The sequence below is a fragment of the Triplophysa dalaica genome, chromosome 4, assembly GCF_015846415.1.
Source record: "Triplophysa dalaica isolate WHDGS20190420 chromosome 4, ASM1584641v1, whole genome shotgun sequence".
NCBI lineage: Eukaryota > Metazoa > Chordata > Actinopteri > Cypriniformes > Nemacheilidae > Triplophysa > Triplophysa dalaica.
The window spans coordinates 15548619-15566623 of record NC_079545.1 but is presented as its reverse complement, the minus strand read 5'-3'; the positions used below and the strand labels follow the sequence as shown (position 1 = coordinate 15566623).

Sequence of the window (18005 nt, the reverse complement as noted above, 5' to 3'; positions counted from 1 at the left end):
TTGTTTTTGCATGTTGTCTTATGTGTGCTGTTTCTCTCTCTCTGTGTTTATTTAATTTGTCTTGCATGTTGTTCAGAGGCACAAGAGAGCAGTTCATTTTGAACAGTAAGTGTTTCATATATCTGACCCTCTGTAGTGTCTCCTCTTCTGAAAATCTCAAAGCAGCATTTTCTTTCCTGATTTAAATTTCCAGTCAAAATTCGCACTTCTGTCAGGACCACTGTCATCAAATATTAACAAATACCAATATTTAATGTTGGCGTAATGAAACCATTCTGGGCAAAGTCTCCGCCTGTCCATGCAGCCTTGCATGGACAGAGCAGGAATGCAGCAATACATGTCCCCCCACCTGGGCAACCAGAACCGTTCATGATACGAACAGGTTGAAATTAAAATGATCCGACAGATACAGGCAGATATGGAGGAGATGGGGATGAAGGTGGGTTTTGAGTGCGTCACGATTAGGCCCTATTCACATTTCAGGTCTAAAACCTCGTGAGCCGCTTTCTCTCTTCAAATGACCCTGGTGCACGTGCGGCACTCCGAAAAGATGAACTGTTTCCATCTCGATGCGGCACCGACCCACCTAGAAAAATGTGCATGCCACACGCATGCACCCCCTATTTGCGCGTGCCTATCACACTTCTACATTTACAAAAATGAAGAAAAGACGCAAAATGTGAATCGGGAAATAAGCAAAGAGGGCATCTTAAATAGGACGCAGTATGTAGGATGACCACCACCCAACAAACCAAATGTGGGACAGGTTATATGTTTGTGTGGGACAATGTTGGACGTCACTTAAACTTAGCTTAAAACTGTGATATAATAACAGAATATGCCCTACCTTTTAGCACTTAAAAATAATTGGTTATTTAGTCCATGTCAACTACAACATAATAAAGGCATAGATAAAATGTTATTTAACATAAAACAATTTTAATGGCGATTACAATTTAGGTTAACTGTTTCTTTAATTTTTGAGCATCAGATGCGGACTTATCATAGGCTACAAAGGTTGTACACTTTTCAAGATCTTTTCAAAAAGAGAAAAGTGAAGGAATAAAGAACGGACGAATCATGAAAAATACTTTCTCTTTAAAATGTAGTAATGTAAAATAATGTATTTCATTATTTGCAAATATTTTTATTTTAAGACGCTTACTACAACCTAGAAACAGTTTTAAAGCCACACAGTTTACAATGTTTTAGTGACTTATCCAGCAGGTTGACCTACAGTTTGATTGACAGATATCGCAGCCACTTGATGACCAAATTCACTGCTGTCTTATCCACTGGATAAAAGCTAGACTTTGAAAAATAGTTTTGTTTGTATGAGCTTGTGGAGACTCTTGTGTGCACAGCGCTGTTAAATTGTTGACTTGACAACGGTGCAAACAAGCGTCTCGTGTGTGTTTGTTAATGTGACATCTAAAAACCAACACTGGTGAAAAATATGAATTTTCTCAGTTTGCGACGTGTGGGAAATGGGGTGAAAATGCTATGCGGTACAAGGCGAAGCGAGATGGGTGGTCACCCTACTAGTATGTGTTGTTTGACTATTGGTTAACGCTGATTAGCTGCACCTGATGTCATCGACTGATAACAGCTAGACTCACGTGACCTGTCAGAACTGATGCTACGCTTGATTTGTCTTATTTCTCCACCATTGCTAAATGTTTGATCATTTTATTGTTTTTCAAAACCTGCTGAATTGATTATCACTTTTAAGTTTTTAAAGTCATTTTAAAAGACTAGTTTATGGATAAATTAAATCATAAATAAAACAATCATTGATTATTCACCTTTATGTCGCTAAAACCCCCAAACGCTGTCTTTGTTCTTTGGAGGCAAAACCATTGTCCTTTTTTAAGTGTTGTTTTGTTTCATAATTGGATTGGATTGTGACATACTCTTTAAGCTTCAAAAGGACAAAAAAGTGTCATTAAATCACTCAATCCAACTTCATGCCGTATATCTCAAGAGTCCTTATAGCATATGAATTTTTTTTGTGAAAAACAAAATTCAAAATCTAATCCATTATTTAATGCTGAAAAGTGGGTCACCATCTGCACACATTGTAAACAAAAACAAACTTATATTTTGGTTCTAAAAATCTGAGAGGAGCAATAAGGGTTTAAAAGAATTCAGGGTAAATAATCACAATGTTCTCATTTTGTTAAACTATTCCTTTCAGCATTTAATCATAAAACACTCCGCTATCATTTCACCATCACTGTGTGATGTTCTCACAGGTGAGCCAGATGGAGTCCTCAGAAACGCCTGATCCTGTGAGCTCCTCTCATCCTGACCCTGCTCCCCCGGTCCTGTCAGAACTGAAACCGGACCCGAGCACAACTCCGCCCGTGACCTCCACGCTCCCCGAGAGCTCTCAGCCGGAGAAGAAAAAGAAAGGGTTCTTCTCCAAAGGCCGGAGGCTCTTCCGAAAGCTCGGCTCCAGCAAAAAGGAATAAAAGCAGCGGGCTGTGACCTGAAGGGATTTGCAAATTGCACATTTTCATGTTTGAGAGTGTGTGTTTGTGTATGTTTGTGTCCACAGAGGCACTCTATGCTTCTGCAACTCATTGTGCCCAAATGGTTTCGTCCTGGGCTCTGTGAAAATTTGCGATGGACGTAGTTGTATGCGTGATTTGTATGTCTACTTGAATGTTAAGAGATGTTTATGAATCTCTTACTTTTTGTTGTAATGACTGGGCAGAGAATCAGCAGCACTCCTGTGTGTGTGTGTGTGTGTGTGTGTCTGTGTGTGCCTGTGCGATTCTTCTGAAAAGTTGTTTGTTGCTATTTAAAGCTGTGACTTAGGCTCATGTCTGTTAAAAAGCTTCACATTCGTAAGAAAACACAAATTTTAATAATACCACTTGTAAAAAGGAAGTGAGATATTAATAATCTCTGGTGTTACAATAATGCAAAGTCATGCAAACGTCAATTACAGCATGTAAATGTATTTTATTAGACTTCTTCAGCTAGTATTCACAGCAATCGCAAGCACACTTAAGAGAAGACAAAATGATGGAAATGCTGTGAAAAATGTGAACGAGTGACAACATTTTTGCACTATAAGTGGGTCCAAAACTCCAAAAGTGTGTGTTTCTCCTGGTTAACGCTGCAGGATGTGGTGTCACTACCGCAAATACTAACCTGCTGTTTTTATCAAAACTATTTTGAGGTTAACACTCCATCTTTCAAACTAATATTTGAAGGATCAGGAAGCAGAAAGCTTCTGGTGTGTTCGGTTGTGTGGCACTTACAGTTGAATTTATATTTTCTCATATTTCTGTTCTAAAAAAATGATGTGCGACGCCTCCTGATAAGTTTGGTTTTGTTTATAGGGATGTAGAGACGTTCGGTAGAATTTTTGTGTGTGACTACAGTTCGCAATATTTTTTTATTTATTTAATTTGCTTGATGTCAAAAACACATGTTTATCAGCATTGTAGGTAAAACTATCATACTATGACAGCGTTTGACCCACATTCGCTCTGTTACTCCTCCATGATGATTCAAATTGAAACTCTTTATCGCATCATTTGTATGCAGAATACTCATTCTGAACTACAAACTTTTGATCTGTTTCTCTGAAAGTGCACGTGTGTCAGATGAAGGTTCACGTGTGTCTGGATGCTTCATGGTTTCTACAGATCTCAACTGCATCTCCAGCTGGATTTGACTTCAGCTTTGCCTTTTCTGAAACACAGTGACGTGGAACTCTTTAAAGATGTAGCATGTTAGAATAACCCTCTTCATCATCAGTTCCTGCTGAACTTTATTGCAATATTATCCGCAGTAAACGTTTTGTTGGCTGCCTACATTCTTATTCTGTTTTTTGGCATACATGTGTTTTGTTTGTGTGGTTTACAGGGCTCACATTGAATCTCATTTCTCGGGTTTAACTGGCTATAAGTTTTGCATCTTGAGCAGATCCTCGCTGATCTAGACAGTCCAAACCACAAGATTGCCAAAACCTTTAGGTGCTCCGCATGTCAACGTCTAGAGACCAATCAGCGAACGACAGGCGCTTAGAGGGCGGAGCTAAGGTTCAAACATCACGGAGCGGAAGTAGGCCAAGCTTTCAACTCTTAGTTAGTTAGTTCAACTCTCAATAGTTTTACTTTGTTTTTCCAAGAGAAAAGTCACACGGCAATGAATTCATACGCTTGTTTTGATTATATCTAAATGAAATATTTCTGTGGGTCTAGTAGAGACCTTCCTCCTAGCTGCAATATATCTGAATAACACACTGTAATCCCTGCCACGGCTTAACTCCACCCAAAGGCTGCAGATTGGAAAGTTTTCATCGCTATATCAGCAAGTAGATCCCAGGCCGTGATAAACAACTAGCCTTACCAGACTTTATTAGTCTTTTCATACAGACTTGTGTCGATTGCATGCATGATGGCCCTCCATCTATATTCTGCCTTATTTATTTAAATGATGTGTAGTTGTATTACTGTAGATGCACGTACTTTTCTAATAAATGTTTTTGAGGCTCTGGTATTGTGGGAAATGCATAGGCGGTCACGTCTGCGGTGTGAGAGCTGTTGGTTTTTCTGTATATGGTGGGCAGTGTTGAGTTTGATGTATTTTTGTGATTCTGAGGTGTGATACTTTCATATAGTGAGAAAGAGACTTCATTCTTGTGTCTGGGATCTTTGGCAAAGTTGACTGAACATTTTTGTACATTTTTGTAACAATCTTTTGAAAATCAAACATGTATATAATGCTTCTAAGTCTTTGTGTTTGGTTTGTGTTTGCATGTCGGAATCATGATTTTGGATTGGTGACATGAGCAGTCCGCGCTCTTGAAAAGTTTAACTTGAAGACTTGTTGCAATATGGACTTTTTACAGAAATAAAATATATTTTCACATAAAATGTCTGTTTATGAGTTGTGATTGTTTGACTCGGAAGAAAAACACTCTTTATCTTTTTTTATTTGTTTTTATTGAAACTTTGAACAACTTTAAACATTGGATTTGAACAACAAGACACGCATCAGTGAAACATTCAGAGGAAGCTGGCTTTGGTTTCTGTAAGCGTACAGCCATCTCACGTGGACTTGCATGAACACACTGTGAGATCTGCACAACTTTATGAAACAAAGCGAGTTCCTCTTTTCTCTATTCCTGCATGAAGTCTTCGTCTCACGACGTTCTCCCAGCAGCAAACAGTGCACTCATCCATAAAGTAGGAAACACTACACGGTGGCGAGCGGTTTAGTAGTGCTTTCTACTTTATGGATGACTGCACTGTACATCCAAACGCTGTCATCTACTCGCAGGTCTTCTCGGAGGTCTCTGGAGATCTGAAAGCCACCGTCACACAAACGCAAACAGTTGCACTTCTGCCATGTCAACCCCACCCAAACTCTGTACTTACATTAAACACGGCTAATATCTCCTTTCAAATATAAGTGATTATAATTATTAAACATTAATGCAAACCTAATGTTAGAAACACATTATTCTTCATTGAATTAAATTGTCAACTTGTGAATTATGGGTACAAACATACAACAAATCTAAAGCAACAAACTTTGTCTTCAATTGTGTGATGTTTAGTTGTTTTGTACAGGAATCATGTTCATGTTTGCAAATAGGTGTTTGGTATAAAAATGGAAGAATATGGGAGAACACGTCATTCGTCTTTGCACCGGCTGCGTTGCTCAACGCTTCAGCCATTTTGATCTGCATGAGTAAGCTTTTCATCCAAAAGAGACAAACTTTTGCTTTCATATTCTATTTAACCTATTGTATTGCTTGTTTTTGTTGAATGTTTGTAGACGAAACGGTAAACTACTACACAAACTATAATGATAAAAACTAAACATGATGATTTTTAAAAGTAGCATTTCAAGGGAACATGAGCAGGTTCTTGTTTTAACTAATACTTAAAGACAAGTTTGACATGTTTTCATGTTTTGTAAAAATTAAACAGAAATTAAAATAGGAAATTCCACTGCATGGAAAAATATATATAATATCAATATATTGATTTTTATAACAAAAAAATGTTTTAAAGTTAATTGCATTTAATATGTACAAATCCAACAAAACCATTTTCCCTTCCACAAAGTGAGAATTCAAATCGAAAGGCAAAACATGTTTTACATGAATGAAGAAATAAACTAAACTAACACAAACTAAAATGAATGTCTACTGACTTCACACCAACTACAAACTTATATTTTTAGTATTAGAAATGTGAACCCTCAGTTTCATACATACCTCTTTCAGTCAAGCCCATCATTGCATTTATCGTCACCATGTCTCCGTAGATGTGTTCTCAGCGGGGTCTTTGGTGTCTTCCTCCTCAGCCCAAGAAGAAATGGGCCTAAGATGGAGAAGTCCTCTTATTTAACCTTCTTGTCAATCACGTGACTCTGACCACACAGGAAGAGGTATAACAGTCACTGCCTCACGCTTTTCTCGCTGCTCTTAGCATATGTTAATGTCCAAACATATGAGGATATGCTTCAGTTGACCTTTTGAGCATTTCTTTGACTCATGGTGTCATACAATGTTTCAGGTCATTCAGGTGAATGCAGATCTTTACGATTAAATACTAAATGTTTTAAACGTGTTAAAAAAGTATAGACTATAAATGTTTCATTAAGACTTTGGGTCTGTCAGTTCTGTAGTGATCGTAAAGATCTTTTCCCCCAAAATAAAAATCCGGTCATCGTTTATTCACCCTCATGTCGTATAGCTTTTTTTCCTCTGTGGAACAGAAATGGAGATATTTTGTGATGCTCGGTAGTTTTGTGTTCATACAATTGAAGTCGAAGGAGGTTTAATGTTGTTTGGTTACTAACGTTCTTCAGATATTGTTTGTGTTCTGCAAACGAAAGAGGAATGTTTTCAACCTTAAGAACCTGTTTGTGTTAAACAGAACACTTGCACAACACAACCTAAACCAAACTGTTAAACACCGTCAGCGTTTCTTTTATCATAAAGCCAAACAGCCCTCATCTGCTACTAATAGTTTGTCTCCGCCTGCACACGGTCTTCTTATCCTGCGTGGTGTGACGGGTTTTAATGCGTTTCTGTTCTCCTGAGATCTCTCGCTTTCTTCTCTTTGTTTCTTCATGCTTAACAGTTGCAACACAGGAGGAAATGCCAATGTATCTCTGAAATGCCCTTCAGAGGGAAGTGATATATGACCAGTGTACCTCCGGGTGTGTGAGTGAGTGAGTGAGAAACTTCACATCTGAATGTGTTCAAGAGGCCACACAGAATCTAAATGAATGTATTTAGTTTATTTGTCAAACAGTCATATATAGAAAATAAAAATGCATTTTGTTCTGTGAGTAAATGATGAAGAAAACGGTGCAGATATGATCAGATCAGGCACAGGAAGTAGCCGTAGAGCTACTCGAGCGTGTTATTTCCTGCGTGCACGCCTGCAACACCTGCACTGAAGAGTCTCTGTGCATGCAGTTAAATAGGGCTGCTTACTGTATGTTTGGTTACAAACATCTTCGTTGTGGCATTTAGTGTTTGTCCAATCATTGTGCCATTTTTTGTTTGTCCTATCAGCAAAAAATGCTATTCTCAGCAAACGGTTGCATGGAAGGAAAATGCGACATGAGATTTTGATCATCATAGATTGACAGTCTGATGAGATTTATAACTGACCCCAGCCGTCTATGACGTTATTGACATGTACTGTATCATTCATCATCGCCTCACCATGCCGGGCCTTAAAAACTGATGTATTATCTCAACTGAATGGAGAGAACTGGGAGAGAAGCATGAGGTGACACGTGATGTACTGTAGATGAACAGCAAACAATACAAAAAACACACAAGCCTGTGTATTTATACAAAAGTTTGTGATTATTTTAAGCTGTGATCTGTGCAGTCTATGAATTCTCTTTTAGTAAACTCTATTGTCATGTCTCAAACCAATGCTAGTATACCTTGTACCGACGGTTACCAATTCATTCAATGTTCTAATGATTTCTCCAATCTTGTCGTGGAGAGTGATATGACCTTTCTTAGTGATTTTTGTCACCCAAACATCTCCGACACCTGAATACGACACAGACTCAACCTTTTATCTTAACAGGAGATCTGTGTATGTAAACAGACTAAAGAGTTTGGGGCCGTTTGTGTTTGAAATGTTAGTTTTAATACAAGGAACGGCGGGTGGGTTTCAATTCCCCACCTCAACACTGTCAGTCAGCACAACCTTTAGAATCTGTTTGCAACCATGACAACCCGACCCAGCGAGGCCATAGTTTGAGGAGACGGGGTTTTTCAAGTGTGTGTGTGTGTGTGTGTGTGTGTTTGAGGTCAGAACCACATGGGTTTTGAACAATTATTAAAAGCAGCATGGAAAAAGGTGTGGTGTGTGAGAGATGTGTTCTGTCGTTGAGTTTAGTTTCGCTATGAGACACTTTCCGGCAGCCAGGTCGAAGACCTTTGTGCCTCAAAGACGAAAAACGAATTGACAGGTTTGTGAAGAATTACACAAAGAATTGTGAAATGATCATAAATTAATTTTGGGTTTCTGTACATCACTTGGTAAAGTGCGGTAACAACACAAAGGTCATGAGTTCCATACACTGTAAACACACGAACTGAAAATGTTTAAGTCAATTTAAATAAAAGCATATGCCGAATGCGTAAATGTTAAATATAACAGATGCATGAAAATATTGTTTAAAAAGAAACCATGAACTAGAAATGTACATTAGATCATGTAAGATTTTTGCCACATGTATGTTCAGAAAGATGTTTTTATTTTTTATCTAGATGTTAGAGTATTACAAGAGACTGTACAAATCTTGCTTCCGAAGAAGATCAGTTTGATCTGTATATACACAGTTAAAAGCTATGATGCAACAAACAGAAAGTTTAAAGATGAGGTATGACATGAATATGTTGGTTTAAATACAAATTCTCTAAAAACTGGAAGATACTTTCATGTAAATAAACAGTTACACAAAACTTTGAAAACAAACTACTCTATCGGACTCTAATTATTTAAATGTTAAACTGTTCTAAATAAATCTTCTGTAGTAAAACTATAAAACTTCTAGAACATGTGTCTTTGTTTGCCCATTGCAGGAGATATTTTTGAGTCCATCTCACTGGCACAAATTGCTTTGTGTTAGATGTCATCATTTTGCTTGTTTTCCCTCACATGCCAGGAAAACAAAGGTAAACTGGAACAGTCAGACAACCATGGTGAGAGTTTGTCTGTCACCACTTTCTCATGAGATGATGAGCTACCTTCTTGATGTCCGGTCATGTGAGGCCAGAAAAAAATGGATAATGATGATCATCCTGAAATATAAATACAAATAAATATTAATTTATAATAATACATAAATAAATATTTGTTTCAAATGAAGTTTGAAATTATGAAAATAAAAGATGTACATTCATTTATTTACAATTTGCTATTAAATTCACCTTTATAGAGCTTTATCTAATGTGTCTTATGTACATTTTCATATCATTTTAATCATTTCATTTATGCATTTGGCAGACGCTTTTATCCAAAGTGACTTACATTGCATTACACATTTGTTTCCAAGTATGTTTAAAGCATATACTGTACCAACTGTCAGAGCAGGAAGTGACCTGTTTGTATGCTGAAAGCTGATTGGCTCACGGTAAAGTCTCTCTGTTTGAGCTGATAGACTTTATCTGCTTTGGCAACAGCTTCCCCTCAGCCCCCCCTTATTTCTTTATACATCTTTGTTCCCTTCTTTCGTTTTGTCTTTATCTTGGTCTTATAACACAGAGCTCTGACCACTGGTTTTGAAGACTGGGCCGATGATTCATCATCATTTCTTACTTCCTCTGTTTATGGACCAATGTTCAGGGTTAGGGCGCTTGTACACATCTTTTTATTTCTCTGTAAGTTTAAAGCGGATTGTTCTGGTTTTTGGGTCTGGTTAGAGATTGGGTTCGATTACTTCGGCAGAATTGTATATTCCAGGACAAGGAAGAGATGTTGAACCCATAGTCTTACTTAGCAAAATCATGCACCTGAGCCAGAAACCTGAACATGACATTTCTGAGACATTTTTTGATAAGGCCTGTAAGCACAAAGCGTTTACACATTAGCAAACGCATACAATGGCTTGGTTACCACTTGTGACACCTTAGCAATGCCAAAACCCCTAATTGCAACTGAGCATCATGCTGACAGGTTTCACACGGTCAAACATTCACATTTATGAGGTGAAAATCTAGTTCAAATCAATCGTCTGCACTTTGTGTTCACATATCACCAAATATGGGCATAAAAGGAACTGGCCAATAGCATCTTCCTTCTCATTGTCGATAGAGAAGTGACCGTCCGCTCGACAGGAAGGGACTCTTGGTTACAAATGACGACTGTCGTTTTACTTCAAACCAACTTTTTTACTTGCACCTGTGGTTGAAACACTTATTTAGATAAGTGGTCAGATACTGAGACCTGCTGATGACCGTGTATGTGTTTGTGTGTGTTTGTGTGTGATTGTGTGTGTGTGTGTGTGTGTGTGTACGTTTGTGTGTCTGTGTGTTCGTTTCCTCTCCAGATGTTAAAATGATGTAATATACTATATACTGTTTAATAAACAGCCTGGAAGCTTCGACACTCATCCACGAGAAAGAAACGTTTAAGGTTGAAGTGAAAATGAATTTGAGATACAAATGTTAACACTAATGTATTAAAGACCATGTTATTCTGTTAACTTTTAAGTTTATTCCCTTTAAAAAAAACAATATCACTTTTGTCAGGTTTGCTTAAAGTGCTTTGGATTCTTTTAGCTGATTGGCTTGTTTCACAAAAAACAAAATTCTTTTGTGAAGATTTTGGTTATTTTATATTCATTTTATTTCTCGAGTGAAAAGTGTCTTTGTGTATAATGAGGTCAACTAGAGCACGCTCAGGGAAATAACATTCAATGGTTGATTTTGAAACAGGAAGTTGATGCGGATCTGAGCTTCAAGTCTTTTTTATTTGATTATCAATCATGCTTAAAAAACATAGTGTCGTTTTTATGAAATGTTACAATCCATTGTAACTCTGTTGTCAAGTTGTGTGATATTTATTACAAAGTACCCTGTTTTGCAATATTATGACATCACCTTCAGTTGTTGAAACATTCGATGTTTTAATTTCAAGCACGAGTGTGTAAATACATTGTGGAATTCCTCTGTGCTGAGTTACTGCTTTTTTCTGTGAGTAAAGTGGTGCTGTAGTGTTATCGAGCGGGTGTGTTTTGCACTCTGTGTTGGGGTGTAAACCTGGGTGCAAAACAAAAAGCACTTTGAAGTGCACACATTCAGCCTACATAGTGAGACGATGTTATGTACCTGCGGTTAAACCCAACAGAACTCACAATGGAGGGGAGGAACGCTTCGCCCAAATGTGTGGTGCGTTTGAATCTTAACAAGATTTCAACGCTCCGGTTAGAACCAAAAGTCCTTTTGAAGCAGACCGGGGTTATTGACTTAAGCTAATGAAACTCAAATCAACCAAGAAACGTCCAGTTCATTGATTCACTGTTGCCAGTCACTTTAGATTCAGGTGTCTGCTAAATGTTTACATGTTCAACCAGAAGTGTCTGTTTATCACCGTTAGAAACAAGTCATGCTTTTTGAGAACTTTTCTGTTGTTCAATTTTCAATCCAAACATGGACACATGAACAGTTTGGAATCATGTGGTCAGATTGATCTGGTATGGCAGAGCTTTGCTTTACAACTTACAGGCGAGTTTTCAGACTTAAATCTTGTAAATCTATGCAAACATCAACAGGCACATTAACATTTTATTTATAATATTTATAATGTTGTTTCTGAATCACCTTTAGTTCATCGTTGAGTTGATAATGACAGAATCATTATCATGGGGAATACAGTGTAGCAGGTTTGTGACCTTGTGACCAGCAACTCAATAAAGTTCCTGTTCAAATGTACCTTCCTTGACTCATCTAAACTCAACCAGAAACACTATCAAAAATAAAGTTTGATACAGAATGATCCATTATTAAAACGTTTTCTGTCATAAGAAACATCAGATATTATAGCTTTTGATCCCAGTGGATTGCACATAGTCAGAAACAAAAAAATATATAATACAATGCAATGAAAGTCGCTTTGGATAAAAGCATCTACCAAATGTGTGAAGGTATACTATATTAAAATTGTAGGTAGTTAAAAGGTTATTCACAGCAATGCCATATAAGAACCATCTTTGGTTCCACAAAGAACCTTTCAGTCAAAGGTTATTTAAAGAACCAGCACTTTTTTACCTTTTTATAATCTGAAGAACCTTTTCACACCACAAAGAACCTTTTGTTATGTTAAAGATTCTTTATGGAACCATTAAGACAAAAAATGTCTTGGAAGGCATCGTGAAGCACCTTTATTTTTAAGAGTGTAGCCATTAAAAACTGAAAGAGGATAAACGTATATATTCTAGAGATTTATAATCTCTAGTTCTTTAGAAACACATCTACTAGGCATCAAAAATCTATTTGAACACGTGTAACATTTACGACATTTCTTAACTGTGTTAGATTAGTAAGAGCTTTTTAACAGCTGTTCTAGAGGTTTATTGGATGTATGATGTCAGTCCTCACAACGGTGGAGCAGAATAACCACCGGGCGTCACAAACAACACTGCTTCTGTTTAGCATTTTAAACCGAACAAACTTCTGTTTGTGATGTGTGATACTATACGTTAAAAAAAAATTGCCCATGTAACATCTTGAATTTTTTCATCTTCATAGAAACTAAACACTTTCTGAAATCTGTAAAATGCTGGAAAACAATGTGTAAAGTTTGTGCTGTTCTTTGAGCTTGTCAGTTTGCAGAACCATTAAATTGTGCAGCTGCCGTACCTTTAAATGTTAAACAGTAATTATATAAATGTGCCTCCTCTACTCCAAAAAAGGAACATGGATCAGCAGATTTTTAAGTATACCAAGCTAAAGACACAAAATGCGCACTTTTCCTGATCTGTTCAACCTGAAGTACTCCAACAAACCACTGACAAATTGAAGACAAATATATTCCTTTTTGTTCCAAGGGTTTTGTGACACATCTTTGTTTTATCTCATCATTTGGGAGATCTGTGACATTCCTGAACATCAACTGAATGTGGAACTGATTTTGTGATTTAGGACCCTTTATGAGTCACATAGTAACTGTGATAGTAACGTTATTGGTGTTTCTGTAGCTCAGATGCTGGAAAATGATCCTACAATGGTAAGATCATAGGTTTCGTAAATGCGTATGTTTAAATTTTAGTGGTTTGTACTAGTTACCCTAATTATAAGCAAAAAAGTTGTGTTCCTCACTTTAGAAATCACCACTAATTCTTAATCTGATGAAATGTTCCACATATTGCACTATAGTTAAAGTCAGCAGATATCTGAAGCGTGATAGCGCCCTCTACTGTTGCTCTGTGTCTAACACTTTTATTCACATTTAAATCCTTTACATAGAATAACCAAAAAAATCTGTATCAAATGCAAGCCCAAACCCTAGCCCCCGACCAATGGTTGAATATTCAACATTATTTAAGACGTGAAACACTGAGATGCATGGAAGAATAAAAAAAACAGGATGTTCAATATGCAGCAACACACACTACTTTACAAAAATCGAATTCATAATCTGTAATGTAAATCATCCTCATGTTTTCACAGCAGTGTCTCTGGAGCGGTAGATGACCCCTCTGCTCTTCAGCTCTCGCACAACACCTGATAGAAAACAGAATAAATTTTAGTTCTAGATTATAAATAAGATTTGATATCAGATTCATTGTTTGATTTTTGGTATGTTTTGGGTTACTCTGTTTTTATGTGACTGCATGTTTAGGGACAGGTCAGTCAAATCATCAGAGGATTAAAATCTGACACTTACCTGGTGGTAACCGGCCTGTAACTGTCACCGCATAGACACCTGGCTTGAAGTTGCCTGAGAGAGACAGAGCAGTGAGGCAGGTAAGCAAAGGAGCTTATCCTGACGGTAGTTATGGACCCTACGTGCACTTAAATACTCACCAATTCTTTGCCATTTTGCCACCCAACTGTCTTCTGGGCTCATCATTGCAATAACACTACGAAATAAATTACACATATGAGTGGTCAGATTCTGTATGGCTTAGTAGGAATACTAAACCCAAATACATGAAGTTACTCTCAATCAAATTATTCGTGTTTGGCTTAATAGTTACGTAAGAACAAAAAAATATGTACACACCCATCAAAGGAAGAGCTTGTGCATTCATAAACCATCTCTCGATTGCCCTTCATCTGTAGATATGACTCACAGTTGTCACATCCATCGTACTCAAACTGATCAATAGTCTGGAAAATAATGTCACAGATTTCAATCAAACATACACATTTCCAACATATCCTGCGACAACATTTACTAGCACGACTTAGATATGGTTTCTAAAGTTCAAATGCAACATTTAAACTAATTACTGTGTTAGTGTGATTTTTTTAATTGTGGGCTATTTATAATTTTAGTATGGTGATACGCAATAAATATGCATTTTAGGACAAGAAGAAGAATAATGAAAAAACAATATAACGTTATGCTAATGATTCATTTTTGTGAATACGGGTGCTATCTGTTTACCTTGACCAAAGAACACAGCAGACACGCTCTCAAATGACGAAGGTCTTTTGGGACAGTCTCCAGAGACATTGCTGTACGTTATTGAGATATATTGCAATTTACAAAAGAAATTAATAAATGTAAACGCTTCAATACAATGGAAGTTGTAAAGAACAAGATTGTAGCATTAGCACTGGGTCCACATAAGTTAGCACTTCCGGCGAGGACTAATGACATCATAGACACGCGGCGCTCGATCGCTTTGATAAACTGATTTTTTAATTTTTTTTATTAAACGTCACTGGACCTGTACGTTATATTTAAGAATTTAGTACATACATCTTTATTATAAAAGCAAAATACACAGTACATTTTGAGACAAAAACACTACATTTCTAAATCCAATACCACAAAATTCTTTTCAACAGAATGATAGAACTGAGATGTAAGAATGAATAAAAGCACAAAGACAGATATTTCCTTATTTAAAGAAAACATAATATATCAAATCTTTCGTCAGCTTTCGAATATGACGTGTAGTTGTCATGACAGCCTCTAGCGGTCGTTCGCTCATAACGGTCCCAGTAACGGTTCTGCAAGAAAACGGTAACGTAACTAGATAAAAAAGATTGAAATCTAGAAAAAAAAAATATTTTGATCCATCTATTAATTTGATCCTTTAATATTTTTTATTCTAATATGACCACATAATTATTTCGATCTTTGAATAATAAGATTAATATGTTTTTATATAAAAACACACTGCCTTTTCTGTACCATGTTGTTACCTTGTAAATTGATATTGTTTCGTTATAGCCTATATCTTTATATTGTTAACATTGTTTATATTCTTTTTTGTATATCTGCAGATTATTAATTGACCGATTAAACATGGCAGATATGAAGATTAATGTGTCTGAGTCAAATTCGTCCACAAACGGCAGAAATTTCCCCGCTAGATTATGGAATCTGGCCAACGATCCCGAAAAAAAATCTGTCCTCTGGAGCCCGAGCGGAGACGGAGTGATCATCAACCAGCATAAGTTTGAGATCGAGCTGATGTCTCCTGAACAAGAGTCCAAATTGTTCAAGACTACCAACTTCAACAGCATCGTTCGACAGCTCAACCTGTACGGCTTCAGGAAGGTGACACACGGGCCCAAAGACCCTAACATTCATCACTTTCAGAATACCAACTTCAAAAGGAGTCAGCCAGAACTTTTGCTCAATATGAAGAGATTAACTATTATTAATAAGGCCAAGATCCTGTTAGAAAAGAAGGTGACATGTCGAGCACCCAAACCACTTTGTCTAAAATCTCAGCAAAACACCGCAACTAAGAAAACAGGCCAGTTCAAGTTCATACTTTTTGTACGATATGAGTTATGCAGTTATTCTATTGAAGACTTCATTTTTGTGAACACCTGATGTTAACATCCCATGTCCTAATTGCCTGACAATCACATTTTATTTTAGGTTCTGTACAGCACCACAGCACTGACTCCCATCAGCTGTATGCGTATGACCGAACCCCAATCCACCCCGATCCTGGATGTTTCACCACGGTGATGTATCCCCGTTCTACACCAACACGGGCTTCCCGTTTTATTCTTTCAGGGGATATCCACCCAACATTCCTCATGGGATTGTGTCTAGTCCCACCACCGTGTTGCTTCATCAAGAGCCTAAATACACATACCCCTCAAACTATTACCCACCAGGTATTTTCTCTCTTTCTCGCTTTCATCTGTCTGCTGTTTATCTGATTATTATATTTAATAGCAAATAGAGATTTTTGCTGAGGTCTCTTGCTTTGGGTTTTTAAGTGGACCACAACCGTGTTTTAAACCATGAGCACATTGCTGAGATACAAGAAAGAAAAGTCAGACATCTCAGAACTTAAGATATTTTCTTACAAACCAAAAATTTTTAAGAATGCGTTTCTACATATTTTTTAGCCATATACTTTAACAGTATGTCAGCTGTTTAATTGGAAGTCCTAAAGTCTAATGAATGACTATCTCATGTGATTTTAATCTGTTTGATTTCAATTTGTATGATTTTTTTCCCTCAGCTATTTGTCAGTATTTCGGAAGTTGCATCATGGAAACAGACAGAACCGTCTCTGATCAATATTCATATTCGCGTTACCGTTATTTCCCGGTGAGAAGTGCAAGCAATATCCATTTAATTTTGAGCATTAATGTAATAATTGATTTGATATAAAAATCATTATAGACCTAAAATGTAGCTTTGTTTTCCTTATGCTTCATTTCTTTGATGCTGAAGGAAATATGACCTTCACATGTTTTTATTCAACGTTTATTGGAATTAATTGCCTAATGCACTTTCATTATCTTTTTTCTAGCATAATTATTCATGAGTGAGCCTCAGAACTACATCCAGACTCAAGCACAGATTCCAAACAACTGGGATGATGCATACCTTGAGAGAGCGTTTCACATGGTGGATGAGATCCAGAGTTCACCTGATATCAGCATGGTCAGAGTGGGTTCTCCTGTGAAAGCCCACCACTCCTCCGGCTTACCCGAGTCCTCTGAAGCCGGTCTCTACACATCCCCGGTTGCATCCAAGCTCGACTTTTTCAGTTCCAAGAGCTTCTCGTCAAGTTCTGTGTTAGAACTGGATTCCTATGACATTGCTTGTGGCGTGAGCACTGCTTACATCAAATCAGAGCAAAGAGCCAATCAAACCAAAGGAGAGTCAGCTGCATCTTTTCAGTCTCAGGAAAAGGTTAAAAAGTACACCTTTAAACTCAGGACAAAATGTTTAATATAGCCTTCTTTAGTTGTTAGGTTTACATTAGAAATATTTTAAGGACATACTCTACATACAAACTGATGTTGTACTGTGTGATTTAGGTCTTGGATTCGTCTGTTAAAGATCAAAGACCGGACAGGAAAGCAGAATTCTAGGAAAATGTTCACTGCAACGGCACGGTAGGACGGTTTTAGGAGTCACTATTTTTGTAAAGTATACATAAGCTTTTTATAATGTTGTGGTTTTGATTCCCAGATGACAAGTGATGTTCTCCAAAATATGCTCATGACACATTAATATGAATTTAAATATTTAAACATTTCCTCAATATGTTTCCATGTTAACAAATCAAAACCAATATAAAAGTTTGCAATTTATTGTACAAATTATATGATCTCAATTTAAATAAACCACAAAAAAATGTGTCATTGCGCTTCAAATGGTCTGGGGTATTTGGTTTTCTTATTTTGTACCCATTAAAGTTACGATTTATTTTTATTTAATAAACATTTGTAAAATTGAATGCAGTTAAACCACATGCGAGCAAAAGCAGCAAAGCAAGACTTCAAATAGTTTTACATGCTACAAAGTTTATTAAAGCACAAGTGAATTTCAAAACAC

General features: G+C 37.0%; 3 protein-coding genes across 4 annotated transcripts in view; 2 read left to right on the top strand and 1 right to left on the bottom strand.

The window, feature by feature from the left end:
• Positions 1-4889, top strand: part of LOC130419366 (RIMS-binding protein 2) — a 63981-nt gene extending 59092 nt beyond the window's left edge. For both annotated transcript variants that reach the window (XM_056746041.1, XM_056746042.1), the window contains one exon: positions 2256-4889. In XM_056746041.1, coding sequence (XP_056602019.1) covers positions 2256-2474 — 219 coding nt within the window. In that variant the 3' untranslated portion in view covers positions 2475-4889. The remainder of the gene's footprint in view (positions 1-2255) is intronic.
• An 8545-nt stretch (positions 4890-13434) lies between these two features.
• supt4h1 (SPT4 homolog, DSIF elongation factor subunit) lies at positions 13435-14820 on the bottom strand. The gene is made up of 5 exons (XM_056747265.1): positions 14625-14820; positions 14238-14344; positions 14039-14094; positions 13899-13952; positions 13435-13735 (listed from the first exon to the last, which is right to left on the bottom strand). Exons 1-5 carry the CDS (start codon positions 14691-14693, stop codon positions 13668-13670), a joined length of 354 nt encoding a protein of 117 aa, XP_056603243.1. The 5' UTR covers positions 14694-14820; the 3' UTR covers positions 13435-13667.
• A 113-nt stretch (positions 14821-14933) lies between these two features.
• hsf5 (heat shock transcription factor family member 5) lies at positions 14934-17809 on the top strand. The gene is made up of 7 exons (XM_056747043.1): positions 14934-15209; positions 15473-15951; positions 16080-16324; positions 16678-16766; positions 16988-17357; positions 17486-17563; positions 17640-17809. The coding sequence occupies exons 2-6, from the start codon at positions 15495-15497 to the stop codon at positions 17537-17539; spliced, it is 1215 nt and encodes a 404-aa protein (XP_056603021.1). The 5' UTR covers positions 14934-15209; positions 15473-15494; the 3' UTR covers positions 17540-17563; positions 17640-17809.
• Positions 17810-18005: the final 196 nt, after the last annotated feature.

What these genes read in the sequence shown, in the direction of transcription:
- supt4h1 (XM_056747265.1), bottom strand. Translation starts at nt 14,693, where the DNA reads ATGTCTCTGGAGACTGTCCCAAAAGACCTTCGTCATTTGAGAGCGTGT. An exon ending in GGCAAAATGGCAAAGAATTG is followed by an intron (nt 13,953 to 14,038) that starts GTGAGTATTTAA and finishes TGTCTCTCTCAG; the next exon opens with GCAACTTCAAGCCAGGTGTC. An exon ending in TACAGGCCGGTTACCACCAG is followed by an intron (nt 13,736 to 13,898) that starts GTAAGTGTCAGA and finishes GTTTTCTATCAG; the next exon opens with GTGTTGTGCGAGAGCTGAAG.
- hsf5 (XM_056747043.1), top strand. Translation starts at nt 15,495, where the DNA reads ATGGCAGATATGAAGATTAATGTGTCTGAGTCAAATTCGTCCACAAAC. An exon ending in CACCGCAACTAAGAAAACAG is followed by an intron (nt 15,952 to 16,079) that starts GCCAGTTCAAGT and finishes ATTTTATTTTAG; the next exon opens with GTTCTGTACAGCACCACAGC. An exon ending in CTTTTCAGTCTCAGGAAAAG is followed by an intron (nt 17,358 to 17,485) that starts GTTAAAAAGTAC and finishes TGTGTGATTTAG; the next exon opens with GTCTTGGATTCGTCTGTTAA.